The 27,718-nt window shown below is 48.5% G+C and overlaps 2 protein-coding genes and 1 non-coding gene across 3 annotated transcripts; 1 reads left to right on the top strand and 2 right to left on the bottom strand.

The window, feature by feature from the left end:
- Positions 1-2,540: 2,540 nt before the first annotated feature.
- LOC133045385 (U6 spliceosomal RNA) lies at positions 2,541-2,647 on the bottom strand. The gene has a single exon (XR_009690246.1). It is a non-coding gene; the product is annotated as a U6 spliceosomal RNA (small nuclear RNA).
- An 8,277-nt stretch (positions 2,648-10,924) lies between these two features.
- Positions 10,925-11,822, top strand: OXT (oxytocin/neurophysin I prepropeptide). Its single transcript, XM_061125776.1, has 3 exons — positions 10,925-11,069; positions 11,377-11,578; positions 11,668-11,822. Exons 1-3 carry the CDS (start codon positions 10,950-10,952, stop codon positions 11,721-11,723), a joined length of 378 nt encoding a protein of 125 aa, XP_060981759.1. The 5' UTR covers positions 10,925-10,949; the 3' UTR covers positions 11,724-11,822.
- Positions 11,823-20,372: 8,550 nt separating this feature from the next.
- On the bottom strand, positions 20,373-22,294 carry AVP (arginine vasopressin). Its single transcript, XM_061125775.1, has 3 exons — positions 22,175-22,294; positions 20,712-20,913; positions 20,373-20,551 (listed from the first exon to the last, which is right to left on the bottom strand). Exons 1-3 carry the CDS (start codon positions 22,292-22,294, stop codon positions 20,373-20,375), a joined length of 501 nt encoding a protein of 166 aa, XP_060981758.1.
- Between the last annotated feature and the right edge of the window lie 5,424 nt (positions 22,295-27,718).

The following is a 27,718-nucleotide window of genomic DNA, read 5'->3' as shown; positions in this document are numbered from 1 at the left end:
TAGGAAATTAAAAGTGATATTTGCAATCCCAAATCTTGAGACAAGCAGGCATCTCTCTTGAGGGGTGCTTTGATGACTGTTCCTCAGCGCAGGTAAATGCATATAAGCCATAAATGTGAACATCCATATCAAAAAACAGCCTTGTCTGGATAAATTTGAAGTGCAGTTTACAAGGCCTTGAGATCAAGAACCTGTAAGGAAGAACCCCATCCTGCCACAGGGCCCAACTAAGTGACATGAAGAAGGGCAGAGCTGCGTGATCACCCTCACCAGTACTACAGTGATTGTGTCACTGATATTCAAGGATCTTCCACCATTCTTTGGCATTTTCCCCTCTCTGAGGGAAATGTTATATTCATGCTTTTTTTTTTTTTTTTTTTAAATTCTGGCTACTGGAGGAGAAGATGGTCTGAGTGGGGCTTTGTGTCTGTGGTGTGAATGTCAACCTTGGCTGCTGCACCTTTGCCGTCAGCACCAGAGCCGAGCCTACAAGTGCTGCTGCTGCTGGAACTGCAGTGTCTGTGCAGGAAGGGATGCAAGAGCCGCACTTAGCGCCTCCGCTGCGGCTGCAGCTGCCAGAAGTGCCCGAAGCCGAGGAGAAACGTGCATCTGCCCTTTCTCTGTCCTTAGAAACAGATCTTGTCGGTGACTCCCATGTTATTGTCATGATGGAAGCCAGCTGTCAAGGAAAGCTGGGAAATAGGTGCAGGCCTCCAGCCTCCTGTGGAACTGAAAGCTATGGATGAATAACTGGTGTGTGCGTGCTCTGTCGCTAAGTAATGTCTGATTCTTTGTAATCCCATTAAGTGTAGCCCACCAGGCTCCTCTGGCCATGGAATTTCCCAGGCAAGAATACTGGAGAGAGGGTTGCCATTTCCTTCTCCAGGGGATCTTCCCGACCCAGGGATCGAACCCAAGTCTCCTGCATCAGCAGGTGGATTCTTCAGCACTGAGCCACTAATTACTAGAGAAATGCAATCAAAAGTACGATGAGAGATCACCTCATACTGATCAGAACAGCCATCATCAAAATGTCTACAAATAAGTCACTTGGTTCATAGTAGGCCTTCAATAAATCATTATTCCCTCACATTTAAAAAAATCTACAAATAAATGCTGGAGAGAGTGTGGAGAAAAGGAAATCCCCCTCCACCCCTACACTGTTGGTGGGAATGTAAGTTAGCACAGCCACTATGGAGAACAGTATGGAGTTTCTTTAAAAAAAAAAAAAAAAAAACTAAAAACAAGAGTTGCCGTATGATCCCACTCCTGGGCATATATCCAGAAAAGAGGAAAGCTCTAATTAGAAAAGATACACACACCCCAATGTTAATAGCACTATTTACAATCCCCAAGATGTGAGCAACCTAAGTGTCCATTGACAGATGAATGGATAAAGAAGATGTGGTATATATATGTGTGTATGGCTGTGTGTGTTAGTCGCTCAGTTGTGTCAAATTCTTTGTGACCCCATGAACTGTGGCCTGCCAGGCTCCTCCGTCCATGGAATTTTCCAGGCAAGAATACTGGAGTGGGTTACCATTTCCTTCTCCAAGGGATCTTCCCAACCCAGGGATCGAACCTGGGTCTCTCACATTGTCGGCAGACTCTTTATAGACTGAGCCAGGGATGTCATATATATATATGGCTTCCATTATATATATGATAATAAATATACATGACTTCCAGTATAGATATTGCATTATATAAAATGGAATATTACTCAGCCACAAAAAAAGAATGAAATAATGCCATTTGCAGAAATACGGATGGACCTAGATATTATCATCCTAAGTGAAGTAAGCCAGACAAAGACAAATATCATATGATATTAATTACATGTGGAATCCAAAAAAAAAAAAAAGATACAAATCAACTTATTTACAAAACAGACCCAGATACAGAAAGTAATCTTTTTTTTTTTTAAGGATAATATTATTTTTTTTTTTTACTAGTTGGAGGCTAATTACTTCACAACATTTCAGTGGGTTTTGTCATACATTGATATGAATCAGCCATAGATTTACACGTATTCCCCATCCCAGTCCCCCCTCCCACCTCCCTCTCCACCCGATTCCTCTGGGTCTTCCCAGTGCACCAGGCCCGAGCACTTGTCTCATGCATCCCACCTGGGCTGGTGATCTGTTTCACCATAGATAGTATACATGCTGTTCTTTTGAAACATCCCACCCTCACCTTCTCCCACAGAGTTCAAAAGTCTGTTCTGTATTTCTGTGTCTCTTTTTCTGTTTTGCATATAGCGTTATCGTTACCATCTTTCTAAATTCCATATATATGTGTTAGTATACTGTAATGTTCTTTATCTTTCTGGCTTACTTCACTCTGTATAATGGGCTCCAGTTTCATCCATCTCATTAGAACTGATTCAAATGAATTCTTTTTAACGGCTGGGTAATATTCCATGGTGTATATGTACCACAGCTTCCTTATCCATTCATCTGCTGATGGGCATCTAGGTTGCTTCCATGTCCTGGCTATTATAAACAGTGCTGCGATGAACATTGGGGTGCACGTGTCTCAAAAATATGGAACGCTTCACGAATTTGCGTGTCATCCTTGTGCAGGGGCCATGCTAATCTTCTCTGTATCGTTCCAATTTTAGTATATGTGCTGCCGAAGCGAGCACCAGAAAGTAATCTTATGGTTACCAACGGAGAAAGATCAGGGGAAAGAATAAATTGGGAGTTTGGGATAAGCAAATACACACTTGCTGCTGCTACTGCTGCTAAGTCCCCTCAGTCGTGTCGACTCTGTGCGACCCCATAGACGGCAGCCCACCAGACTCATCTGTCCCTGGGATTCTCCAGGCAAGAACACTGCAGTGAGTTGCCATTTCCTTCTCCAGTGCATAAAAGTGAAAAGTGAAAATGAAAGTGAAGTCGTGTCTGACTCTTCGTGACCCCATGGATGGCAGCCCACCAGGCTCCTCCGTCCATGGGATTTTCCAGGCAAGAGTACTGGAGTGGGTTGCCATTGCCTTCTGCGAAATACACACTACTATATATATATAAAATAGATAACCGACAAAGATCCATAATAGTACAGGGAACTATATTTAGTATCTTGTAAAAACCTATAATGAAAAAGAATACAGGACTTCCCTGGTGGTTCAGTGGTTAAGAATCCACCTACCAATGCAAGGGACAAGGGTTTGACCCTGGTCCAAGAAGATTCCACATGCCTGGGGGCAACTAAACCTGAGTGCCACAGAAGCCCATATGCTGTAACTACTGAGGCCCACGTGTCTAGAGCCCATGTTCTACAACAAGCGAAGCCACCACAATGAGAAACCCATGTGCTGCAACTCGAGTAGCCCCACTCGCTGTAACTACAGAAAGCCTGCGCACAGCAACAAAGGCCCAGCTCAGCCAAAATATAATGTTTTATATATAGAGTCACGGGGTCGCAAAGAGTCCTACACGGCTGAGCGACTGAACTGAACTGAAAGATATATGTATGTATCGTTGGCCTTCCCTGGTGGCTCAGTTGATAGAATCTGCCTGCAATGCAGGAGACCCAGGTCGATCCCTGGGTTGGAAAGATCCCCTGGAGAAGGAAATGGCAACCCACTCCAGTATTCTTGCCTGGAAAATCCCATGGATAGAGGAGTCTAGCAGGTTCAGTCCATGGGGTCGCAGAGTTGCACATGACTGAGCGTCTGAGCAGATTATACAAATGCAAAGAACAAAGATTTGATCCCTGGCCCAGAAGATTCCACATACCACAGGACAACTAAGCCTATGTGCTACAATTACTGAGCCCACATGCTGATTTGGATGTATGTATCTGAATCACTTTGCTGTATTCCTGAAACTAACATAACATTGTAAATCAATTATATACTTCAATAAAAATAAATAAAAATTATATAGCCAATAATAGCAAATTGCTAGTATTTCAGTTACTTTCTGACCTGGCAAAATTTAAGTTTTTGCTTTTGGATGATCTTTGCAAGTAGACTGTTCCAGAAGACTAATTTGGGGATGACTTGAGCTTATTGGGTCACACCTTGTGGCTTTCTGGACACTTTTGTGAATTTATTGGAGAAATAAAAAATCTCCAAGAGATATGAGAGTGTTTGCATGATGCCTCACTCACTGCTTCAATCCAGAAATCGATATGAATAAATTAAAAATAGAGAAACACCATGAGAGGCTACATAGCTTAGTGGTAACAAACCTGGTGCAGTCTGCCTGAATTTGAATCCCAGCTCCCCTTCTTACAACTTTGAGTGTTTTGAGGAACATTTCTTAGTCTCTCTATTCCTCAGTTTCCTAAAAGTAAAGTAGAAATAATACTTTTACCTGTAAGATTGTTGTGAATAAATGAGACATTCATGTAAAACTAAGTTCAGTGCTTAGGGCTTGGTGCTCAATACATGTTAAATACTATTCTTAGTGAAACTAGAGAATGACCTCAAACTGATACCATGAACTAAAATAGTGTGGTGATTCCTCAAAAGAATTATATGCCAAATACAGTCAAATTGAGAATCAATTGCCGGAGGAAACTCAGATCCACTCTGCAGCTGCCCATGTGGCCAGCAGAGGGCAGCCTCACCAAGACAGTGACAAGGCCTTCAACAGTTGGTAAATTTGACTACTTTTTTTACAAAGAAATGACAAGGAAGGGTGTCAGAAACCTGGGTAGTTGTTCTCTCAGTTTGTTTCCTCTAATATCACTCTGTTTCTTAAATCAGTTGCTTTCTGTGCATTGCATTCTGCCTCTATCTCTCATTTGAAAGTAAGTTGCAGCCATCATAACTCTTCATCTCTAAACACTTAAACATATATGGTTTCACAATAAGGTCATTTTCCAAAATAACTATGATATTATCTACCCAAGAAGTCAACTCTCTATTTCCCCCTCTTTCCAGCCTCTGGCAACTACCATTCTACTTTATGTCTCTAAATTTGACTACTCTGTATAGCTCATATAAGTGAATTCATACAAACTCATACAGTGTTTGTCTTTTTGTGACTGGCTTATTCACTTAGCATGATGTCTTCAAGGTTTATCCATTTACATCATGTGTCATAATTTCCTTCCTTTCCTTTTTTTTTTTTTTTTTGGTCACGCCCTGTTGTGGGGTCTTAGTTCCCTGACCAGGGATCAAACCTGGGCCCTGGCAGTAACAGTGCAGAAGGGAATTCCTTCCTACCTTTTAAGCAAAAGTTGCACTGATCATTGTAATACAGCGGTATCCCTTTGCATATATATACCACGTTTTGTTTACCCACTCATCTATCGGTTGCTTCCAATTTTTTGGCTATTGTGAATAAAACGTTAACATGGACATGGGTATGCAGATATCTCTTCAATACCAAGCTTTCAAGTCTTTGGGATATATACCCCAAAGTAGAATTGCTGGATTATATGGGAATTTTATTTTTCAATTTTTTTAAGGACTCAACATACTGTTTTCCATGGCAGCTGTACCATTTTACAGACCCACCAACAGTGCACAAAGGTTCATTTATCTACGTCTTTGCCAACACTTGTTATTTCCTGTTTTTGTTTTTGCTTGTTTGGTTGGTTTTGATAGACATCTTGAGGTAGGAGATAGATGGGCTCCAGGTTGGAAACTTACTATCAGTCTGCCTCCTCTTTACACAGTGGATTACATCTTCCTTTGCCCTCCTTCATTTTGTACTCCAAACTTGGCTGTTACTCCAGGTATACTTGACTTCCTAATTACTCTTCCCCCAGGTCAGATAAGGCTCTGATAAAGTAGTTTCCCTTGAGGGCAGGCTTTTGTTACAGACAGTGCTCTGAGTGTATTTCAAAATGGTTACCCAATTTTTGTCCAATCTTCACTGTGATAATGGATGGAAAAACTCACAAAACTCTAAGGGCCTTCCCTAAATCTTGTCCTGAGGCAGGAGGTAGTCGTCCCCCTGCCCCCCTGGCCACAGGTCAAGTGATTGGAGATTCATTCCCTGTGGACCAAAATTCAAAGAGGAGAATCAGTTCAGTTCAGTTCAGTCGCTCAGTCGTGTCCGACTCTTTGCGACCCCATGGACTGCAGCACGCCAGGCCTCCCTGTCCATCACCAACTCCCGGAGTTTACTCAAACTCATGTCCACTGAGTCGGTGATGCCATACAACCATCTCATCCTCTGTCATCCCCTTTTCCTGCCTTCAATCTTTCCCAGCATCAGGGTCTTTTCAAATGAGTCAGCTCTCATCAGGTGGTCAAAGTATTGGAGTTTCAGCTTCAGCATCAGTCCTTCCAATGAGTATTCAGGACTGATTTCCTTTAGAGTGGACTGGATCGATCTCCTTGCAGTGTGGTGGCTTCTCTTGTTGTGGAGCACAGGTTCTAGGCATGGGAGCTTCAGTAGTTATGATGCACAGGCTTACTTGCTCCAAGGCAAGTGGAATCTTCCCGGACCAGGGATTGAAACTTTGTCCCTTGCGTTGGCAGATGGATTCTTTATCCACTGTACCACCAGGGAAGTCTGATTTTAGTTTTTTTTAATATTGAGTTTCAAGTCAGCTTTTTCACTCTCCTCTTTCACCCTCAAGAATCTCTTTAGTTCCTCTTCACTTTCTGCCATTCAAATGGTATCATCTGCATATCTGAGGTTGTTGATATTTCTCCTGGCATTCTTGATTTCAGTTGTGATTCATCCAGTCTGGCATCTCGTATAATGTACTCTGCATAAAAGTTAAATTAGCTGGGTGACAAAATACAACTTTATCATACTCATTTCCCAATTTTGAACCAGTCTATTGTTCCATGTCTGGTTCTAACTGTTGCTTCTTGTCCATCAACTGATGAATGGATAAACAAAATGTGGTCCATCTATGGACTACTTCTCAATAGTACAGAGAAACAAACTGCTGACACACACAGTCACTTGGATGAGCCTCAACAGCACAATGGCAAGTTAAAGAAGCCAGACACAAAAGATTACATACTGTGTATGGTTAAATTTATAGGAACTTTCTAGAAAAGTTGAATCTATCTCAGTGGTTTCCTGGGGCTGAGGGTAGGAACAGAGAATAATGGCAAACAGGTATGAAGGACTTATTCCTAGAATGGAAGCGTTCTAAAATTTGATTGAGGTGATGGTTGCATAACTGCTTACTGTAATAAAAATCATCAAATGCTGCTCTTACAATGGGTGAATTTTATGTTGTATAAATTATGTTGTTGTTTTTGTTTAGTCACTAAGTTGTGTCTGACTCTTTTGTGACCCCATGGACTGTAACCAGCCAGGTTCCTCTGTCCATGACATTTTCCAGGCAAGAATACTGAGTGGGTTGTCATTTGTTTTCTCCTACCTTACTTAGGGTTCAAATCACTCCCCCTAAGCCATCTCACTCAGGTCTGTGCCTTTAAATATTGGTACTGATGATTTCCAAATTTACATATCTCCATATTTACATATTTCCAAGCCCTGTCTTCTAAACTCCGGATTCTCAAACCCAAATGCCTGCTCAGTCTCCTTGGGTGTGTGATGGGCATCTGTTAGTCCACACTAAGCTTCATCCTTCCCACTGCTTGACTCCTCTTTTTCTATCCCACCCATATCCAACCCATCAGCAAACCTCAGTTGGTACTTTCTTCTAAATACATCCAGAATTGGGTCACTTCTACCCCCATGCACCCTACCACCTTGGTCCAGCCCACCATCATCCCTTGCAAGGATTGCTGCAGTAGCCTCCTCTTTCCTGCTTCCACCTTTCCCCCACAGACTTTCTGCAACACGATATCCAAATTTGTGCTAATAACATGTAAGCCCGATCACATAACACCTCTTCACATCACGCCTCTTCTCAGAAGCCTCTCTGGTTTCCTATTTCATCTGGTCCTATGTGACCCAATCCCATGTGACCATTCTAACCTCAGGACTCAGTCACTCCACTCCAGTCCCACTGGCCTTGCAGTTCCTTGAACATGTCAGACATTCCACCTCAGTTCTTTTCCATCTGCTCTTTTCCCTGCCTAGATAGGTCTCCCTCCAAAAGAAAGTTACAGGTCCAACATAAGAATTCTAACTAAAATGGCCCTGGGATTCCCATCCCTGGTACCCATACATGTGTGCACGCATGCTAAGTCACTTCAGTCATGTCCAACTCTTTGTGACCCATGGACTGTAGCCCGCCAGGCTCCTCCGTCCTTGGGATTCTCCAGGCAAGAATACTGGAATGGGTTGCCATGCCCTCCTCCAGGGGATCTTCCCGACCCAGGGATGGAACCCTAGTCTCTTACGTCTCCTGCCTTGACAGATGGGTTCTTTACCAGCGCCACCTGGGAAGCCCCATGTATCCACACCTTTGCATAATCCCCTCCTGTTGCATGCAGGTATGACCTGTAACTTTCTTCTAACCCAAAAAAGAATACAGTAAAAGTGTTGGGAAGTCACTCTGATGATTATACTATAAAGCTAAATATGAAAGAATTTTGCAGATGTAATTATGGGCCCAATTATCCAAATTAATCACTTTTATTTTGAGTTCAAAGGTGATCCTGCGCCTGACTTAATCAGGTGAGAACTTTTAAAAGAAGTTTGCTTGCACTTAGAGACTTGAAGTACCAAAGACTCTTTCTTTCTGTTGCTGGCCTTGAAGATGCAAATCACATGAGTTCTACAGCTGTAAGCGATGCATTATGTCAACAATATCCCAGACTCCAGAAGGGAATGCAGCCTGGCTGACACCTTGAAAGTAGCCCTGTGACCCAGAGGATCCAGCTGAGCAGTGCCCAAACCCACAGAAACTGTGGGATAATAAGTGGATGCTGTTTTAAGCTACTAAATTTGTGGTCATTTGGGACTTGGTGATAGAAAACCAGGCTACCCTCAGATATCCACATGGCTTCTTTTTTGCCTCCTTCAAGTGTCAAAATGTCACCTTCACAAACAGGCCTAGGCTGAAGACTTCAGGAAAACTGTGATGTGTCCCCCGCTTTCTTCCACAGCACTTACCGCCCCTAGCCTACTGAAATATGCTTATTGCCTCTCCTCTTCCACTAGGATATAAGCCTCATGAGGGCTGGGATTTCTGTCTGTTTGGTTCACTGGTATTTCTAAGCATCTCTCCTGGGACCTGGTGCGTCTTCAGATGAGAGTTGTTGAACAGATGAAGGAACGCCAGCCCTGTGGGGACCATGAGGCCAAAGTAATCTGTGTGCATTTGTTAACTTGGGTGAGGTCAACATCGCCACAGGGCAGGCGGAAGGGCTTTCTGGGGCTGCCTCCAGGGTCAAGCCCTTGGCCTTCTAGACCAGCCATGCCAATGAACTGATTTGGGTGAGAAACAAGACCAGCTGCTGAATGATAGTCCAGGTCAGCTTGACCTGCTCAGCTTGGCAGCCTCAGCACCCTCCTCTAAGAGGGTCAGCAAGAGTGCAGAGGAGGCTGCCTCTCTTCCACGAGTGACAATGATCTCATCTTTTCCTCTTGCACATTGAAGTCCCCAGAGAGCAGAGTGAAATGAAGTCTAACATGCAAGATGCTTATTACCCCTGGAGAAGGAAATGGCAACCTGATACAGTATTCTTGCCTGGAAAATTCCATGGACAGAGGAGCCTGGTGGGCTACAGTCCATGGGGTCTCAAAGAGTTGGACATGACTGAGCAACTAACACATACATGCTTATTACCAAGGGTCCTTGGGACCCACACCTGTGAGAGGGACGGGCTGGAAACAAAGCTAGACAGAGAGAGAACTTCCATGCAGGCCTCAGTTGACCCCACAAGGATGTCCTAAGCTGAAACAGTCCTTCAGAGTTGTCCAGCATTGGGCCAAAATGGACCAGTCATTGAATATGGGCCACTGGAGAATGGTGTGACCATGACGTTGGCTGAGGCGGCTCTCTGTAACTGAGGCAGGCCTTGGATGGGCTGTCACCCAAAGGCTATCTGCTGACCACTCTCCCAGAAGCTGGGTGACAAGTCCCTTCTTGAAGGAGGATCCATGCTGAGCACCTCCCCATTCATGGCAACACTGACCAACACTCCACTGAGGTAGTCTCTCTTTTATTTTAATTATTTTTATTTTAAGATACTGTACATTAAAAATGCAAAACAATCAAACAAAAGACATGAAATTACAAAAGAAACCAGCTATATTTATGATCATGTATCAAAATATTAAAAGGTTTGAGATACAGTCACAAATGTACTGCTTTATTTAGATAACAAGATCTAGTGGCAGGTTGGTCCAATAATCCATAATTTCACAGTGATAATGAGCCTGATGTTTAGAGACATTTGCAATAGCTGTTGTAATGGGATAGGAGGATATCAGCCATTTCAATTTGTGACAAAGTCACAGGTATTGCAAATTGCACTGTGGTTTGTCGCCTACTTCATGGTTGAAGGAAAGGCTGAATTTCGGTTAGAAAAGAGAGAAAATAAAATCTTTTCATAACCAAGTGCCTGCTGCAGGTTAATGGATGTTAGTGTGGGGAGCCGGGCTGGGGTTCCAGGAAATCAGAGTTCAGGAAGAGAACTTGCTTGCAGAGGGGAGGTGGTTGGCCAAGAGGGCAAATGGGGGAGTCCTGCCCGAGTCTCTTCTGGCCTGGAGGGCCCGAGTGTTCGTCCTGACCCCTCACCCCAAGGGATTGAGAGTGGGCTCCATAGTCCTCGGTTGGGCCGCAGCCCCCATACACGCTGGCCCACCCTAGGACGCAGGCCACTGCACAGGCTCCCCGCCCAGAGCTGCTTGCTTCCCCTAGCGGCACTCGCTATCATCTCCCAGTTCATTAGCCATTAGCCGACATAACCTTGACCTGGTCCAGCCCCTGCAAATGAGGGGGCACGCCGGGGGCGCAGGGCCTGACCCGCAGCGGCGCGCTGTGACCAGTCATGCGGCTGCCCTCTTAGACACCGTTCCGCCCACGCGGCCGCCGGGCTTAAAAGGCCAGACCCGAGAGACGGCCGCAGTCCTCGGCCCGGAGCCCAGCGCGTCTGCACCATGGCAGGATCCAGCCTCGCCTGCTGCCTGCTCGGCCTCCTGGCGATGACCTCCGCCTGCTACATTCAGAACTGCCCCCTGGGCGGCAAGCGCGCGGTGCTGGACCTCGACGTGCGCACGGTGAGCACCCCGCCCTGGTCCCGCGGCGCTCGGGGCTGGCCAGCCCGCTGCCACTGGGTCGCCCCCGCCGCCCCCATTCCCGAGCTGACCGCGTACCGGCCCCACGTGGCCTGGGAATCGAGGGAGCGGAGGAGCTTTTGACTGCCCTCCTTCGACCGCTTTTGGGCCCAGAGAGAGCCGGGGAGACCCGCCACCTCCCGCGCTCCTCCGGCCGCCCTCGCCCGTCCGGCTCAGCCCCCACGCCCCGCAGGGTCTCGCTCCCCGGCCGTCCCCTCCCGCCCCCGCCTCACCCGCGCCCTCCCGCCAGTGTCTCCCCTGCGGCCCCGGGGGCAAAGGCCGCTGCTTCGGGCCCAGCATCTGCTGCGGGGACGAGCTGGGCTGCTTCGTGGGCACGGCCGAGGCGCTGCGCTGCCAGGAGGAGAACTACCTGCCTTCGCCCTGCCAGTCCGGCCAGAAGGCCTGCGGGAGCGGGGGCCGCTGCGCCGCCGCCGGCATCTGCTGCAGCCCGGGTGAGTCGGGCAGGGGCCGAGACGGGGCCGGGGCTCCGGGACCAGGGGGACGGGGCCGGGCGGCCCTGACTCGGCGTCTCTCTGTGCAGACGGCTGCCGCTCGGACCCCGCCTGCGACCCAGAGGCCGCCTTCTCCCAGCACTGAGACCCACCGGCCCCCGACACCGTTGGAGCGCAGCCCTCACTCCCTCTGTAACCATCCCCAGGAATTATGACAGTGAAATAAAGCCGTTTTTTTCCCCCTCCAACAAGCCTCGCGTCTGAGTGTCAAAACTGGGAGCGGAGGGCTTTGGGGGAATCGAAGATCCTCGGCTCTCGGCGCTTCAAATGGAATTAGAGCCGTGGGCCAGGGCGCCATCCTACAGAGGTGGATGGAGGAAGGAGTGGGGGTGGGGGGTACTACACGGCGGGCTCCCAGGGAGATGGGAACAGCCCCTAGTTTCCAACTCCAAACAGGCTGGACATGGGAGGAACCTGGTGACTCAGACGGTAAAGAGTTTCCCTGCAGTGCGGGAGACCCGAGTTCAATCCCTGGGTTGGGAAGATACTCTGGCGAAGAAGTGGCAACCCATTCCAGTATTCTTGCTTGGAAAATCCCATGGACGGAGGAGCCTGGCTGGCTACAGTCCATGGGGTCGCAAAGCGTCGGACACGACTGAGCGACTTCACTTTCTTTCTTTCACTTTCTGAGGTCTAAAGGGAGAGCTGGGCAGACAATGACAAGGGTCTGACAGGGGACCAGAGGAAGGGCTGGCGGTCAGTCGGCGAGAGCGAAACTTTTATTTTATTTTATTTTATTTATTTATTTATTTTCTTCTCTTCCATTGTTTTATTTTTCTCCCATTTATTTTTATTAGTTGGAGGCTATTTACTTTACAATATTGCAGTGGTTTTTGCCATACATTGACATGAATCAGCCATGGATTTACATGTGTTCCCCATCCCGATCCCCTCTCCCACCTGCCTCTCCATCCCATCCCTCTGGGTCTTCCCAGTGCACCAGCCCTGAGCACTTGTCTCGTGTATCCAACCTGGGCTGGTGATCTGTGAGAGCGAAACTTCTTGACATCTGGAAGGAGGCTTGAGCCACACTAGAGGGCGGGGCGGGGGCGGGGTGGGGGAGGAGCTTGGCGGGGGCAGCTGAAGGGTCTTGCAGTTTTCAAGGACCTGGCCTCTCAGGCCACAGGAGGCAGCCGGTACTCTCAGAAGGGGTGGTGGTCAAGAGGGGCTGGGCTGGAAGACCCTGGGCCCCCAGTGTTGTGAGGAAGCCAGGAGCCCTGCTCCTGCCTGTGCAGTAAAAGGATGTGACAGCACCGGGACCCTGCACGACAGGGGTTCCTGAGAGCCCATAGCCACAGAAATGCCCACAAAAGGCAGAGGACATGAACAAAGAGATGCTTGCATCCTGTGCTTCTCATCTGTTCCTGGATTGAAGACCATTTTGGAGAATCTATAAAAGCCTAACCTCTCTCCCCCAGAAAGTGTCTCCCCTTCACTTACTCCTGCTGTGGGACCAAGGATTTCAGAAGGTGCACACCCACTCCAAATAAAACAGGAGCCCATCTCACTCTGTTCAGTTCAGTTCAGTAGGTCAGTCATGTCCTACTCTTTGCGACCCCATGGACTGCAACATGCCAGGCTTCCCTGTCCATCACCAACTCCCAGAACTTGCTCAAACTCATGTCCATCAAAAGTTGATGATGCCATCTCATCCTCTGTCGTCCCCTTCTCCTCCCGCCTTCAATCTTTCCCAGCATCAGGGTCTTTTATTTCAAATCCTAGCAGTACTACAGAGAAAAGGAAAGTAATTTAGTACAAAATAACATTATTTTAATATATAGCTAAACAGACCAGGCTACACTGGGTGACAAACACACAATAAGGTCATCTCATGGTTATGCCTTCTTATAACAAATGCAGTAAAAAGAGATTGGAAGCCACTCTCTACAAGACATTCAGGAAAATAAGATGGCTGAAGCACTATGAAAATCAATATTCTCTTTTGTACCTTAAAAAATGATGGACTCAAATATCAATGAACCACTCACACAGAATGTATTCTTGGGACACCTGGGGAAATTTGAACAGTGCCTGAATATTTGATAATAATATATATTATTGAATTTGGGCTTGGGGCCTGCACCTGTGTGATAATAGTCTATCAGTTCAATTCAGTCGCTCAGTCGTGTCCGACTCTTTCCGACCCCATGAATCGCAGCACGTCTGGCCTCCCTGTCCATCACCAACTCCCGGAGTTGACTCAAACCCATGTCCATCGAGTTGGTGATGCCATCCAACCATCTCATCCTCTGTCGTCCCCTTCTCCTCCTGCCCCCAATCCCTCCCAGCATCAGGGCTTTTTCCAATGAGTCAACTCTTCGCATGAGGTGGCCAAAATACTAGAGTTTCAGCTTCAGCATCAGTCCTTCCAATGAACACCCAGGACTGATCTCCTTTAGGATGGACTGGTTGGATCTCCTTGCAGTCCAAGGGACTCTCAAGTGTCTTCTCCAACACCACAGCTCAAAAGCATCAATTTTTTGGCGCTCAGTTTTCTTTATAGTCCAACTCTCACATCCATACATGATTACTGGAAAAACCATAGCCTTGACTAGATGGACCTTTGTTGGCAAAGTAATGTCTCTGCTTTTTAATATGCTATCTAGGTTGGTCATCACTTTCCTTCCAAAGAGTAAATGTCTTTTAATTTCATGGCTGCAGTCACCATCTGCAGTGATTTTGGAGCCCAAAAAAATAAAGTCTGACACTGTTTCCACTGTCTCCCCATCTATTTCCCACGAAGTGATGGGACCAGATGCCATAATCTTAGTTTTCTGAATGTTAAGCTTTAAGCCAATTTTTTCACTCTCCTCTTTCACTTTCATCGAGAGGCTTTTTAGTTTACCTTCACTTTCTGCCATGAGGGTGGTGTCATCTGCATATCTGAGGTTATTGATATTTCTCCTGGCAATCTTGATTCCAGCGCAGCGTTTCTCATGATGTACTCTGCATATAAGTTAAATAAGCAGGGTGACAATATACAGCCTTGATGTACTCCTTTCCCGATTTGGGACCAGTCTGTTGTTCCATGTCCAGTTCTAACTTGCTTCCTGACCTGCATACAGGTTTCTCAAGAGGCAGGTCATAGTCTGTAGTCATGTCTTAAAGAAAAGTCCCTCTCTGGAAGCAACCTAAATGTCCATCAACAGAGGAATGGATAAAGAAGATATAATACATGTATGCAGTGGAATATTACTCAGCTCTAAAAAGAATGAAATTGTGCCGTTTGCAGCAACATGGGTGGACCTAGAGACTGTCATACTGAGTGAGTAAGTCAGACAGAGAAAGACAAATATTGTATCATTTCACTTATATGTGGAATCTAGAAAAATGATACAGATGAATATATTTGCAAGCAGAAATAGAGACACAGATAACAAATGTGTGGACGCCAAAGGGGAAATGGGGGGATGAATTAGGAGATGGGGCTGACGTATGCACACTACTGTGCATGGGATAGATAACTAATGGGAGCCTCCTGTGTGGCACAGGGAACTCCACTCGGTGCTCTGCGGTGACCTAATGGGAAGGAAATCCAAAAAGAAAGGGATGTATGTACACGTGTAGCTGACTTACTTTGCTGGACGGCAGAAACTAACACTATATTGTAAAGCTACTCTACTCCAATAAAATTAATTTAAAAAATAAACAACTTAAAAAAAACTCTCTTATTTGAGATGCACACTGGAACATTCACAGATGACATGGGATGTCTGCTGGGGTGACATAGAGATGAGAGGAGGTGGACATAGAGATGAGAAAAGGATCTTGTGCTGATAACTGTGAGAGTGAAGGAGGGGAGTGGATACCCCATGGGTCTTTATTTAGTGGCTATACTTTTTTGTATATTTGAAATTTCTCTTAATAAAAACTAAAAAGACAAAATGATTGTGGTAGAGGTAAATGTTCTGATATGAAGAGATAACCCAAATTTACCCTGTTACAAAAAATGTGAATTAGTACCTATACAGGATGAAATAATTCTCATTTGTTAAATAAAAATGCATACGTGTGCATGCCAGAATTCTGTGGGCAACCTCAGCGATGAGCTCTTCACAGCTGTGAGAAGCTTTAGGACAGAACATTCCAGTCTGAAAAATACAATCATCGCTGAGCATTCATTGCTGTGATTCATTTTTATGTCACACTGTACTATTCAGCTCCTCCAGTATAACACTGAAGGACAGCAATCTCAGTCTTCAGCTGGGTCTATGTGGAAAATAAGTTTGCCCTACTTCTTTACCTAAATTTAGTGTAGTTTAGATTTTAAACTAAACTTTTATTGTGTGGATCATAACAAACTATGGAAAATTCTTCAAGAGATGGGAATACCAGACCACCTTACCTGCCTCCTGAGAAATCTCTTTGCAGGTCAAGAAACAAGAGTTAGAATCAGACATGCAACAACAGACAGGTTCCAAGTTGGGAAAGGAGTATGTCAAGGCTGTATATTGTCACCCTGCTTATTTAACTTCCATGCAAAATACATCATGCAAAATGCTGGGCAGGAGGAAGCACAAGCTGAAATCAAGATTGCTGGGAGAAATATCAATAACCTCAGATAAGAAGATGATACTACCCTTATGGCAAAAAGCAAAGAAGAACTAAAGAGCCTCTTGATGAAAGTGAAAGAGGAGAGTGAAAAAGTTGGCTTAAAACCCAACATTCAAAAAACTAAGACCATGGCATCTGGTCCTATCACTTCATGGCAAATAGATGGGGAAACAATGGAAATAGTGACAGACTTTATTTTCTTGGGCTCCAAAATCATTGCAGATGGTGACTGCAGCCATGAAATTAAAAGACACTTGCTCCTTGGAAGAAAAGCTATGACCAACCGAGACAGCATATTAAAAAGCAGAAACATTACTTTGCCGACAAAGGTCCATCTAGTCAAAGCTATGGTTTTTCCAGTAATCATGTATGGATGTGAGAGTTGGACTATAAAGAAAGTTGAGCGCCGAAGAGTTGATGCTTTTTAACTGTGGTGTTGGAGAAGACTCTTGAGAGTCTCTTGGACTGCAAGGAGATCCAACCAGTCCATCCTAAAGGAAATCAGCCCTGAATACTCATTGGAAGTATTGATGCTGAAGCTGAAACTCCAATATTTTGGCCACCTGATGTGAAGAACTGACTCATTGGAAAAAACCTGATGCTGGGAAAGATTGAAGCCCGGAGGAAAAGGGGATGACAGAGGATGAGATGGTTGGATGGCATCACTGACTCGATGGACATGAGTTTGAGCAAGTTCTGGGAGTTGGTGATGGACAGGGAAGCCTGGCATGTTGCAGTCCATGGGGTCACAAAGAGTCAGACACAACTGAACGACTGAACTGACTGAGCTGAGTTTTAAAACCTGGAATGGTTTGAAATTATACCAGAAGTTTTTCCAGCATCATAAAAGATGATCATCCATGGGGCAAAGGTCAGAAATATTTTCTCCCTTTCCCGTTATTTTCTTCCATATAGAGAGCTCTCCCTGAGGTAACACTCCTCCCAGAGAACAGCTGATCTGGGGAGGGAGAGGGTGAGAGGAAAGGAGCAGGCATAATCCCACCCCTTCATCTCTAATCCCTCTTGGGATGAGGGTGCCCTGCCAGGAAGCAGGCTGTCACAGTGCAAATGCAGGAACTTGGCGTGGGAGGGAAGGGTTGTGAAGGTCCAGCTCCTCATGTCTGGGGTGGTAAACAGCTCTTGTTATTCAGTTCTGTGAAGCCTCCTTGCCGGCAGATGGAAGTTGCATTCTCTAGTACCAGTTCTATCAATAATAAAGGTAGTCTTCTGGGCTCCAAATGTCACATTCTTTTGTTTCATTTTTTAAGCCTGTGCACCACAACTCCTGAGCCTGAGTTCCAGAGCCTGTGCTCCACAGCAAGAGAAGCCACCACAATGAGAAGCCGGTGCACCACAAAGAAGAAAGCCTTCACTTGTCGCAACCAGAGAAAGGCCAAGCAAAGCAACGAAGACCCAGCACAGCCAAAAACAAATAAATAATTTTTAAAAAAAGATCATGATGTGATGCATCATGAACAAAAAATAAAGAGCAGAAGTTTTTAATTTTGGTGAATTCCAAATGTATCCCATTTCTTCTTCTTGTGGTGTCAGAGTGTCAAGAGTGTTTTACATAACCTGAGGTCATAAAGAATTTCTCCTATATTTTCTTCAAGAAGTTTTACAATTTTAGATTCATTTAGGTCTATGATTCATTTTTTAATTGAAGTATAGTTGATTTACAATGTTGGGTTAATTTCTGGTATACAGCAAAGTGGTTTAATTTTACATATATATGAATATACATATATTCTTTTTCAGATTCTTTTTCACTGTGGTTTATTACAAGATATTGAATACAGTTCCCTATGCAGCAGTAGGTCCTTGTTGTTTATCTGTTTTGTATATAGTAGTGTGTATATTTTAACCCCAAACTCCTAATTTATCCCCCTCTTCCCGTTTGGTAACCATAAGTTTGTTTTCTATGTCTGTGAGTCTGTTTCTGCTTCGTAAATAAATTCATTTGTATCATTTTTTTAGATTCTACGTATTCGATATCATGTAATATTTGTCTGATTTACTTCATCTAGAAGGATAATCTTTAGTTCCATTCATGTTGCTGCAAATGGCATTCTTTCTTATGGCTGAGTAACAGTCTGTGTGTGTATACATATATATGCGTGTGTGTATATCACATCTTCTTTATCCATGCATCTGTTGTTGGACATTTAGGCTGCTTACATGTCTTGACTATTGTGAATAGCACTGCTATGAACATTGGGGTGCATGTATCTTTTCAAATTAGAGGTTTTGTCTTTTCTGGATCCATGCCCAGAAGTGGGATTGCTGGATCATATGGCAACTCTATTTTTAGTTTTTTTAGGGAATTTCCATACTGTTCTCCATAGCAGCTACATCAATTTACATTTCCACCAACAGTGTGGGAGGGTTCCTCTTTCTCCACAGTCTCTCCAGCATTTATTATTTGTGAACTTTTTGGTGATGTCCATTCCGATTGGCATGAGGTGCTACCTCATTGTAGTTTTGATTTGCATTTTTCTAATAATTAGCAATGTTGAGCATATGATCCATTTTTAAAACACCAGCTCCCCTCTTCCCATCTCCCTCTGTCTGGAAAAATTACTGAATTCCTATTAGGTCTGGTCCAGGTCTGGTACTGGCCCTGAGCGCGCCACACTTGGGCAGAGGGGTGAGGCCATGGCAGGGAGAGAAGCCGGAGTGCGCCCTGCCCCAGCCAGACTCAATCATGCTGGACCTGGAGGTGGGTCAGGGTGATGGCAGAGCAGAGCTCTAAGAGCAGAAGAGAGTCTGGGGCTGACAGGACTGTGTCACTAGGCTCTGCCCCGAGGCAGGGACTTGGGGTCTGGGCTCAGAGAGAATTCTTTTTGCCTGTGCTCCCTCGGTGGCCTCAAGCCTCAGAAGATTCCAGAGGAGTTGCAGCCCCCTTGTGGTCCAAAGACCTGGAGCAAGAAATCCCAAGATGAGGATGCAGAGAAGAGAGAGCGGGGGAAGACAGAAGGATGGGAGATAGCGAAGGGAAGAGGGGTGAGAAGAGGCTTGGAAGGGATGTAGGGGGAAAAGGAGGGAAGCAAGAGGCAGGGGAGGGCCAAAGAGCTGGGGTGGGGGCAGGGGAAAGAGAGGAGTGAGGGGAAAGGGGATAAAGGGGTAAATGGGATAGAGGGGACGAAGGACTGAGGGGCATAGAAGAGCATCTGTCAAATGCTAGCAGACATCTGCCCTGAAGCTGCATAGCCCAGGCTGGAAGGTCCTAATGTGAGCATGTGTGTGTGTGTGTGTGTGTGTGTGTGTGTGTGTGTGTGTGTGTGTGTGTGTGTGTACATGTGCCTGTGTGTGGTCCAGTCGGCTCTGTTTCTCTGCGTGTGTCTGTGCTTCTGAATGTGTATCTCAGGTCTGTATCTATGACTGTGGTCAAGGATCATGAGGCACATCCCTAATGATTTTTTTTCTTGACTCTGTGTGTGTTGGAGGCGGCAGGGGGTTGGTGTGGCTGTGTGAGGGCGGGGAATGTACCCAGGGTTTCTGTAGGCTTCCTCTCTCACCCTGGCTGAGTGGGGGTACTTAGTCTCCTCCTGGACAGATAGTACCTGGCCCTCCTCTCTGCTGGATCTGGGGTGATAATGTCCCCCACACTCGGGCACATAAAACACAGTCTCGGATGAGAAAGGCTGGGAATCCCTGGAGCTGTTTTTGCCTCAGTCTCCTGGGATATAAAAAGAGTCAGGAGCTCCTGGTCACCCTTGGCTCATCCCCTTGCCCCTCTCATTCTTCTCTCTGTGACTCTCAACGTCTCTCTCCACCGTTCTGCTATCCCGCTCTCTCTTGCTATCTTGTCCACCAATGTCTTTCCCCCTCTCTGTTTTTATTTCCATCCCATTGCCAGAGCCCCAACCCAGCACCCTCCACGGCCACTCCCAGGCGGCGGCCTCCCTCTCCGCGTTCCCCAGGTCTCCCAGTCCGTTGTTCGATCTAGAATCTACAATTGTTCTATCCAGAATCTTGCTGGCCCAAGATCGCTTCCCCCAGCATTTGTTCCTTTACTGGGGGTGGATCTGCGCGCGACTTCGGGGCCAGGAACTGATCCCCCACCTCGCTTCCTCTCCCCTCTCCACCCCCAGAGACAGAGACGCACGCTAGCAGTGCCTTTAAAACCGTTTATTTTTTGTGCTGCGAGGGCGGGGAGGGGTGGGGTGGGGGGCGCGCCTCAGTAGACGCCGGGCTGGGCGGGCTCCGCGGGCTCCGGCGCCCCCGCCAGCTGCACCAGCCGCAGCAACAAGGCCCCGCTCGGCCCGTCCAGCAGGGTCGCGTTGCTCCGGTCGCTGGCGCGGACGCGGCGGGGGAAGCCCGTACCTTCCCGGCACTCGGGGTCGGTCACGCAGCTCTCTGCGGGGAGCACGGGCTGAGCGCGCTGCGGGCAGGCGCGCCTCGGGGACCGGGCCCCACTCCCCACCCGCCCCAGACCCCGACCCAGATCAACCCGGCCCCCGCCCCCGGCCCCCAGCCGCCCTGCCCCGGCCCCGTCCCACCCGCCCGGGCCGCTCACCGTCGTTGCAGCAGATGCCGGCGGCGGCGCAGCGGCCCCCGCTCCCACAGGGCTTCTGGCCGGACTGGCAGGGCGACGGCAGGTAGTTCTCCTCCTGGCAGCGCAGCGCCTCGGCCGTGCCCACGAAGCAGCCCAGCTCGTCCCCGCAGCAGATGCTGGGCCCGAAGCAGCGGCCTTTGCCCCCGGGGCCGCAGGGGAGACACTGGCGGGAGGGCGCGGGTGAGGCGGGGGCGGAAGGGGACGGCCGGGGAGCGAGACCCTGCGGGGCGTGGGGGCTGAGCCGGACGGGCGAGGGCGGCCGGAGGAGCGCGGAAGGTGGCGGGTCTCCCCGGCTCTCTCTGGGCCCAAAAGCGGTCGAAGGAGGGCAGTCAAAAGCTCCTCCGCTACCTCGCTTTTCAGATGTCTGAGGAACAGCTGCCAGTCACAGCCCTCTGCGTCCTCCCGCTTTGTTAAATGGAACCCTCCTGCGCTATTTGGGGGAGACTTCCCCGCTCAGCTCTGGGGCCTCCTGGTGTTCACTCCTCTCTCCGCTGCCCACTACCCTCCCCTTGAGCAGACCTTCCCTCTGCCCTCCTCCCCCGCCCCCTGGCCAGAATACCCTGGGCCTTCCTCGCCCTGTCCTGTCCCGGCTCTGCCTTTGCCCTGCCCCTCAAGCCAATGGGCCTCACTGGGACCTTGACTTCTGCTAGCCCATCTAAGGACTGACCCTGAGTGGCAAGGATCTGAGCCCTAGAGGAGGGTATGAGGCACCTAGGTGACTCCAGCTTCCAAAGCCGCAGAGCAGAGGAAGGGTGGTCAGTGAGGGCTGCCCACCTTCCCACCCTAGTTTGTTCAACAGCTCAAAACTAGCCACTTGTGACCGTGGCAGAATTGAGCGTAATGATTGGGTTTCCTTTAGCGCTGCTGAAGATGGATTAAGAGGGACTCACTGGACATGCAGCGTGAAAGAATTGGGCTAGGTACCCAGAAGAACTTCCTTACAGGATGCTTGAGTGGCACCTCTCACTCAGGCAAGCTCAGGGCAATGGCCAGCTTCGGGGGTGGGTTGGATGCTGGGGCCCATGGCTAGGAGAAGCTGGACGCTGAATGGGGAAGGCTGCGAGTGCTGGAAGGACAGAGCCTCTGAAGCTCCAGCTGGTCCTGAAGGAGAGACCTCCATGGGCACAAAGAAGGCCTTGCTGCCCATTCTCCCTGCTGCAGCTCCAAGCCCAGGAACTAGGGAAACCTCTCTTGCCAGCATCCCTTCTCTGGTGGGGACAGTGTTCTGGAAGTCCTGCAGCCTGTCCTAGCCTGCCCAACAGCCTGGTCCCTTTTGTCCAGACATGCCAAGCCTCCCTTCTTCTGCTGGGCACTTCCCCTAAAGCCTGCCTCTCCCACGACTTCCCTTGCTAGCCCCTGCACGGTGGTGCCATCCCTGAGCCTCTGCCCCTTCCTCGCAGCCCTGAGAGCAGCCGTGGTCATACCTGTCTCAGCTCCAGGTCAGACATGGCCCTCTTGCCGCCCCTTGGGCAGTTCTGGAAGTAGCAAGCGGAGGTGAAGGCCAGCAGGCCGAGGAAGCAGGCGGGCAGTGTGGCGTCGGGCATCCTGGCACAGGTGGGCACAGTACGCAGTGCTGCTCTGTGGACTGTGCGGCGATGTCTTCGCTGGCTGCCTATTTATGTCTGCAGGTGTTCCCTCCGAAGTGACGTGGCCGCCACCCCCTCCCCAGTGGCTCCCCAGGAGCCCATGGCCTCCAGGTCCCCAGGCGTCAGCAGTGATTCAGGCATCTGGGGACGCACGTGGACCTGTGCGGGGGACGGTGGGGGAGGGGCGCCGGCCTGCAGGCTGTCACAGGCAGCGGTGTGGCGGCGGGATGACAGGAGCTGCCGCGTCTGTGATTGCGACTCTCTGGACTCGGAGCGGTGGACAGACGGGGAGTGGGGAGGGGGGCGTCACCTGGAGACTGTCTCCAAGCTTTCTGGTGTCCAGAAGAGGCTGAGGGTCAACAGGCCCTGTCCCCTGATGCAGACCCCAGAGAAGGGGGCAAGGGGACCCCAGGGGCTGCTGTGTAAGCAGGTCAGGCCCCAGCCCAGGAGTGGTGGGCAGGGGAGAGTCGGTATGCAGGACCCCATCTGGGGGATTAGTCCTGTGAGAGGACAAGTGACCAGGAATGGCACGTACTCTCGGTGGCGCCGACAGAGGCCATTGTACCAGCTGCCCTAGGAGAGAAAATGCTGCCTGCAGCCCCGTGTCATGGAGGCAAGGGACCAACATGGAATCAGGGGCCATTCCACTTGGTGGATGGGGCAGTTTCCTAGAGGGACTGGGGACTTTAGGGACAGCTTCTTGGAACATCCCCACCACTCCCCTTCCAGGCAGGAGTAGAGGGAGCGTCTACGGGGAAAACAAGAAATCCAGACCCAGCAAGGTTCAAAGGCCAGGGGAGAAACTGACAACCAGCACCCCAATTCCTACCCTGACCAGCACCCTAATTTGTGGGGACCAGGGCAGATACCAGCTCAGGCCTGGGGCCTCAAGGGGATTTGGGGGAGGGGCAAAGCCACAGCCAAAGGGGCCCAGCCTGAGAAAGCAGCCTTTGGTTTATGTCCCCAGGCTGGTAGGCTTCAGGATGGAAGTCTCCCTCTCTGGGCCACTTAAGTGGCCCTCTGATCCTTATCCTTGGACCTTAAGAATAAGGTGGACCTAAGCTAGCCACCCTGTACCTCTCAGGCTCTGCACAGCCCCTGGCTTACCCCGCCCCTAGACTCTTAGCCTCCTCTCCAGGGTGCCGGCAGGAAGCTCCAGCTGCCTCCTGCCCACCAAGCACAGTATGGGATCCCAGGTCCCAGGGATGGGGAGCCGTGAGGACGCTAGAGCCCAGCAGCCTGTTGGAATCTGGCCTCTGTTGCTCAAAACATCACGACTAGGGTGGATCACTTGACTTCTCTGAGCCTCATTTTCCTCCAGGGTGAAGTAGGGAAAATACTTGCACCCACATCACCAAGTTGTCATGAGGACTGAGATAATGTAATATATGAGAGCTTTGGAAAAGTGCCTACACCATTGTGAAGTTAATTAATTGCAGTATTGTAGTATTGTTAATGCCATATTATTATTAAGACCTTAAGAGATTTTTTTAGAGAGAGTAGCTTCCTGAGTTAACCCAGGATGAACCTTTTCATTCCATTCATGGCCAAAAAATAAGCTTGGTCTGGTCATTGCCCTCCTGAGTCTCTGGGCTGTGGGGCAGACCCAGGGAGAAAGTCACTGGGCCTGGCTTAGCCCAGTTGTGTGGCCTTGGTCCAGCACTTACCCTCTCTGCACTTTAGGTCTGAGTTACCAACTGAAAACTGAAGGTGCTACAGGAAATAAAGGGCTCAGGCTCTGGTACAAGTTGTGTGCTAACCAGCCATGTCTACCTGGATTATCATTCTAAGACTTGCCTCCCACACTAGGGCCCCTTAAAGACCCCAAACCCCACCTCCACACAGATGCCAGAGGGCCTGCTTCTCCCAATACCACCTTCTTGGAATCCACACTGGCTGGAAAAAGTACCAATGGTTGGGACTGGTTGCATTTCCAATATAACACCTCACAGGTCATGTGGACCCTCAGGACACTCCCACCCCTTCTTCACTTTCCTTATATGTTCCCTTTCCAAAAGTACTTCTTCACATATTTGTCACCCTTACATCTCCTACACCTTCACTCATGATCTTGATTCAATGTCACTTAGAAAGATAGTATTTAGCTCTTTTACCTGGCCTTCCCTACCCCAACTCACAACAGGTACCCTCCCATTCACCATTTTCTTGATATAATAATGTCATAATAGTTAGATCACTATAATGAGTTAGACTGCAAGCTGAACCTCCAAGCTAAACCATATGGTATCTTATAAGGACCTTTCCATTGCTGAACAAGTTTTTGTTCCGTCAAGTTAATGATCACCTTTGTTTTTCATTTGTCATCCAACTGCCATTTTTATTCAGAAGGCATCATTTACTCTTCAACTCCCTCCACTCAGGCTTCTGCCCAAACCAACCCCAGAAACTCCTATTATCAATGTCATAAAGTACCTCTGTATTACCAAATTTGGTGTCACGTCCATGTCCTCATTTTACATTATCCCCTAGTAGCATTCAACATGGTTGAGCAGTTGTCCCTCTTTTGGCCATGCCTCCTGGCTTGCAGAACCTTAATTCTTCAACTGGGGATTGAACCCATCCCCCAGCAGTGAAATTGCTGATTCCTAACCACTGGACTGCCAGGGAATTCAAATTTGCACTTGTCCTATTTAAATATAGGCTTAAGAAATCTACCACACTGGATGTTCTTTCTCAGTCTCTTTTTCTGGCTCTACCTCTTTGACCTTGACTTCTAAATATTGGAGAATCCCAGGACTGTCTTATGTCTCTTCTCTTCTTTTGTTAGGAGATTGCTTCTAACCCCATAGTTTTTTTATATTTCCTACAAACTAATGATTCTCAAATCCATACCTCCATCCTGGGCCTCTCCCCCAAGTGCCCAATGACACCTACCCTTGGATATTCAATAGGCCTTTCTAACTTAACATGGACAGACTCAACTCCTGAGTCTTAGTTTCTCCCCGGCTCTCTCCCAGGGTTCTCCCGCTCTTGCAATCACACCAGCATCCAGTCAACTGGTCCTCCCAGAACCTGGGGCTCACCCTGATCCAATGCTCTTCCTCACTCTTTGTTAGTCCTACCTCTAAAATCTATCTCAAACTATCTGCTTCTTTCCACCCCTGCTTTGGAATTTCAGAGCTTGCTGTTTCCTTGTCCTAAAAGGTTTGCCTACCGTCACCCATCCCCAGGGTTCACCTGGTTGAAAGTGTCACCTCCCAAGAGGAGGCTTCCCTGAGCATCCCCCCTGGAGCATCCCTCACCCCTACCTCAGTTATTTTCTAACCAGGGTCTCTGTTGATGGGTTTAATAGCACCTACTACAATTTGAAGTTCATCTGTTTGTCTGTGTATTATTATTATTTTTTGTATATATGACTGTGCCCACTCCTGGTACAGTGCTTGCCGCACAGTGGGTTTTCAATAAATTATGAAAAGAAGGAAAGACTCCCCAGGGAGTTACTCTGTGAGTTTGAGTGAGTCATACCTGTTCTCAAGGTTGCTTGATGTACTGACCCCATGTCTTATCTCACCGAGGCCTTTTTTTATTTCTTTACCTACTTTTTACTGCGCTGGGTCTTTGTTGCTGTGCGTGGGCTTTCTCTAGCTGGGGCGAGTGGGGGCTACTCTCTAGTTGCGGTGTGCAGGCTTCTCTTGTTGCAGAGCATGGGCCGTAGGGCGTTGGTGCTCAGTAGTTGTGGCGCACAGGCTTAGCTGCCCCGCGGCATGTAGAGTCTTCCCAGAGCAGGGATGAAACCCATGTCCCTTGCATTGGCAGGTGGATTCCTAACCACTAAACTACCAGGGAAGTCCTCTCTGAGGTCTTAAGTGACTCAGATCTGAAGATACTATATGACGTTAGAATTGTCTGAAATCTTTACATAACAAAGAGGGGCAAACCTCCAGATTAAACCTGAAATCTCAGAATGTTCTTAAAAGTATCTCCTTACCCTGAGACCATCTTTTCTGAGAACAGGTAACAATTAACTACTCCCCACTCCTGTTTCTTATTCCTCTTTTCTCAGGGTCAACCCAGTGCTGTAACTCTAATGACATCTCTGCCACCCTCGGAAGCGGGTGGCCTCATGTGCAAACAGGTCTGCTAGCATCTCATCTCCTTCCTATCAGTCTGACTCAAGGACCCTTGGCAGTGTGGTCACACAAATGCTCTGTGAGCTATGCAGAGGACCGCAAGTGAGCAAACACTGTAGGGGCCCAAGAACCACGACTGAATTGACTCCAAGAGGGTGTGTTGAGCAGCGGTGACAAACAAGGAAAATGCTGGGCCTTGGGATGAAACTGCCTTGGGTGTGCACTAGGAGTACGGTGGAAAGAGGCTTTCACTTCCTCATCAGACAGGAGGGAGCTGAATGTGAATACTTATCAGATCTCTAAGGGGGTTACATTAAGCTTAAAAGAAATCAGAAATGAGAGGACATCATAAAAAGGCTTATTTGCAAAAATAACCTAAATACAAAACAACACAACCTAGGACAATTATTTTTGACAGACTTTTTCTATATTAAAAGCCTGTACAGTGGTCAGGTGAGTGGATTCCCTTCTGGGGTCTGTGGGCTCCAGCTCCAGGGCCCACGAGGCCAGCCTGGTGCACCGCTGGGCACCATGGCTGCTGCTCCCAGGGCGACCAAAGTGGCCCCCTTGGGTCGTCTGGGGAGGAGCCAGAGGAGGACCACACGCCCTTCCCCGACACAGCCAGACGACTGACCAGGAATGCTGCGGGCCGAGGTGAGGAGAGGCGCAGTCAGAAAGCTTTGTGGGCTGAGGGGACCCGATGGGGTCGAGAGCAAAGCGGGTGGCGCTGCCTGGGCTGGGGCTTCCAGAAGGCACCTCGCTGCGCCCTCGGCGATCCCGGCCGGTCCCGCCCCGCGCACGGGCCGAGCAGACGCGCAGGCACCCGGGCAACCGCGCAGGACAGGTCCCCGAACGCCTTCGATGCCTGTAGTTTGGGGAGTGAAGGCTGAGTGGGAACCTCTGAGAGAGAGGATGCAACTGGCCCGGATAAACAGCTTGTGTGTGCAAAGGTGTGAAGGAAGTGGATCTGTGTGAGTGTGTGTGTGTACACGCGCGCGTGCGGTAAGGACATAACACAGGACAAGTAGGCTTGGTGAGCCCCAGACAACAACAGCGCCTTTCATTGCACTGTTCACAGCCTTTTACGAACCTTTCCTCTTTGAATCCCCATAAAACCCTAGGAAGGAGGAAGTCATTTTTATCTCCATTTGTAGACAGGAAAGGAGAGGAAGGAGACGTTGCCCCAGGAGGCCCAGGTAATAAAGAGCAGACACAGGCCCCAGAGTCTGTGCTCCTCGCCACTCTGCTGCCTGAAAACCCACAAACGTGACTAAACCACCAGGGCATTTAG

The sequence above is a fragment of the Dama dama genome, chromosome 23 (assembly GCF_033118175.1).
Source record: "Dama dama isolate Ldn47 chromosome 23, ASM3311817v1, whole genome shotgun sequence".
NCBI classification, from domain to species: domain Eukaryota; kingdom Metazoa; phylum Chordata; class Mammalia; order Artiodactyla; family Cervidae; genus Dama; species Dama dama.
The sequence above is the reverse complement of the archived record's forward strand: the minus strand, read 5'-3'. Positions and strand labels throughout refer to the sequence as shown.

Coding starts and splice junctions, on each gene's coding strand:
- OXT (XM_061125776.1), top strand. CDS start 10,950: ATGGCAGGATCCAGCCTCGCCTGCTGCCTGCTCGGCCTCCTGGCGATG. Junction 11,070..11,376: donor TGGACCTCGACGTGCGCACG/GTGAGCACCCCG, acceptor CCCTCCCGCCAG/TGTCTCCCCTGCGGCCCCGG. Junction 11,579..11,667: donor CGGCATCTGCTGCAGCCCGG/GTGAGTCGGGCA, acceptor CTCTCTGTGCAG/ACGGCTGCCGCTCGGACCCC.
- AVP (XM_061125775.1), bottom strand. CDS start 22,294: ATGCCCGACGCCACACTGCCCGCCTGCTTCCTCGGCCTGCTGGCCTTC. Junction 20,914..22,174: donor CTGACCTGGAGCTGAGACAG/GTATGACCACGG, acceptor CCCTCCCGCCAG/TGTCTCCCCTGCGGCCCCGG. Junction 20,552..20,711: donor CGGCATCTGCTGCAACGACG/GTGAGCGGCCCG, acceptor TGCTCCCCGCAG/AGAGCTGCGTGACCGACCCC.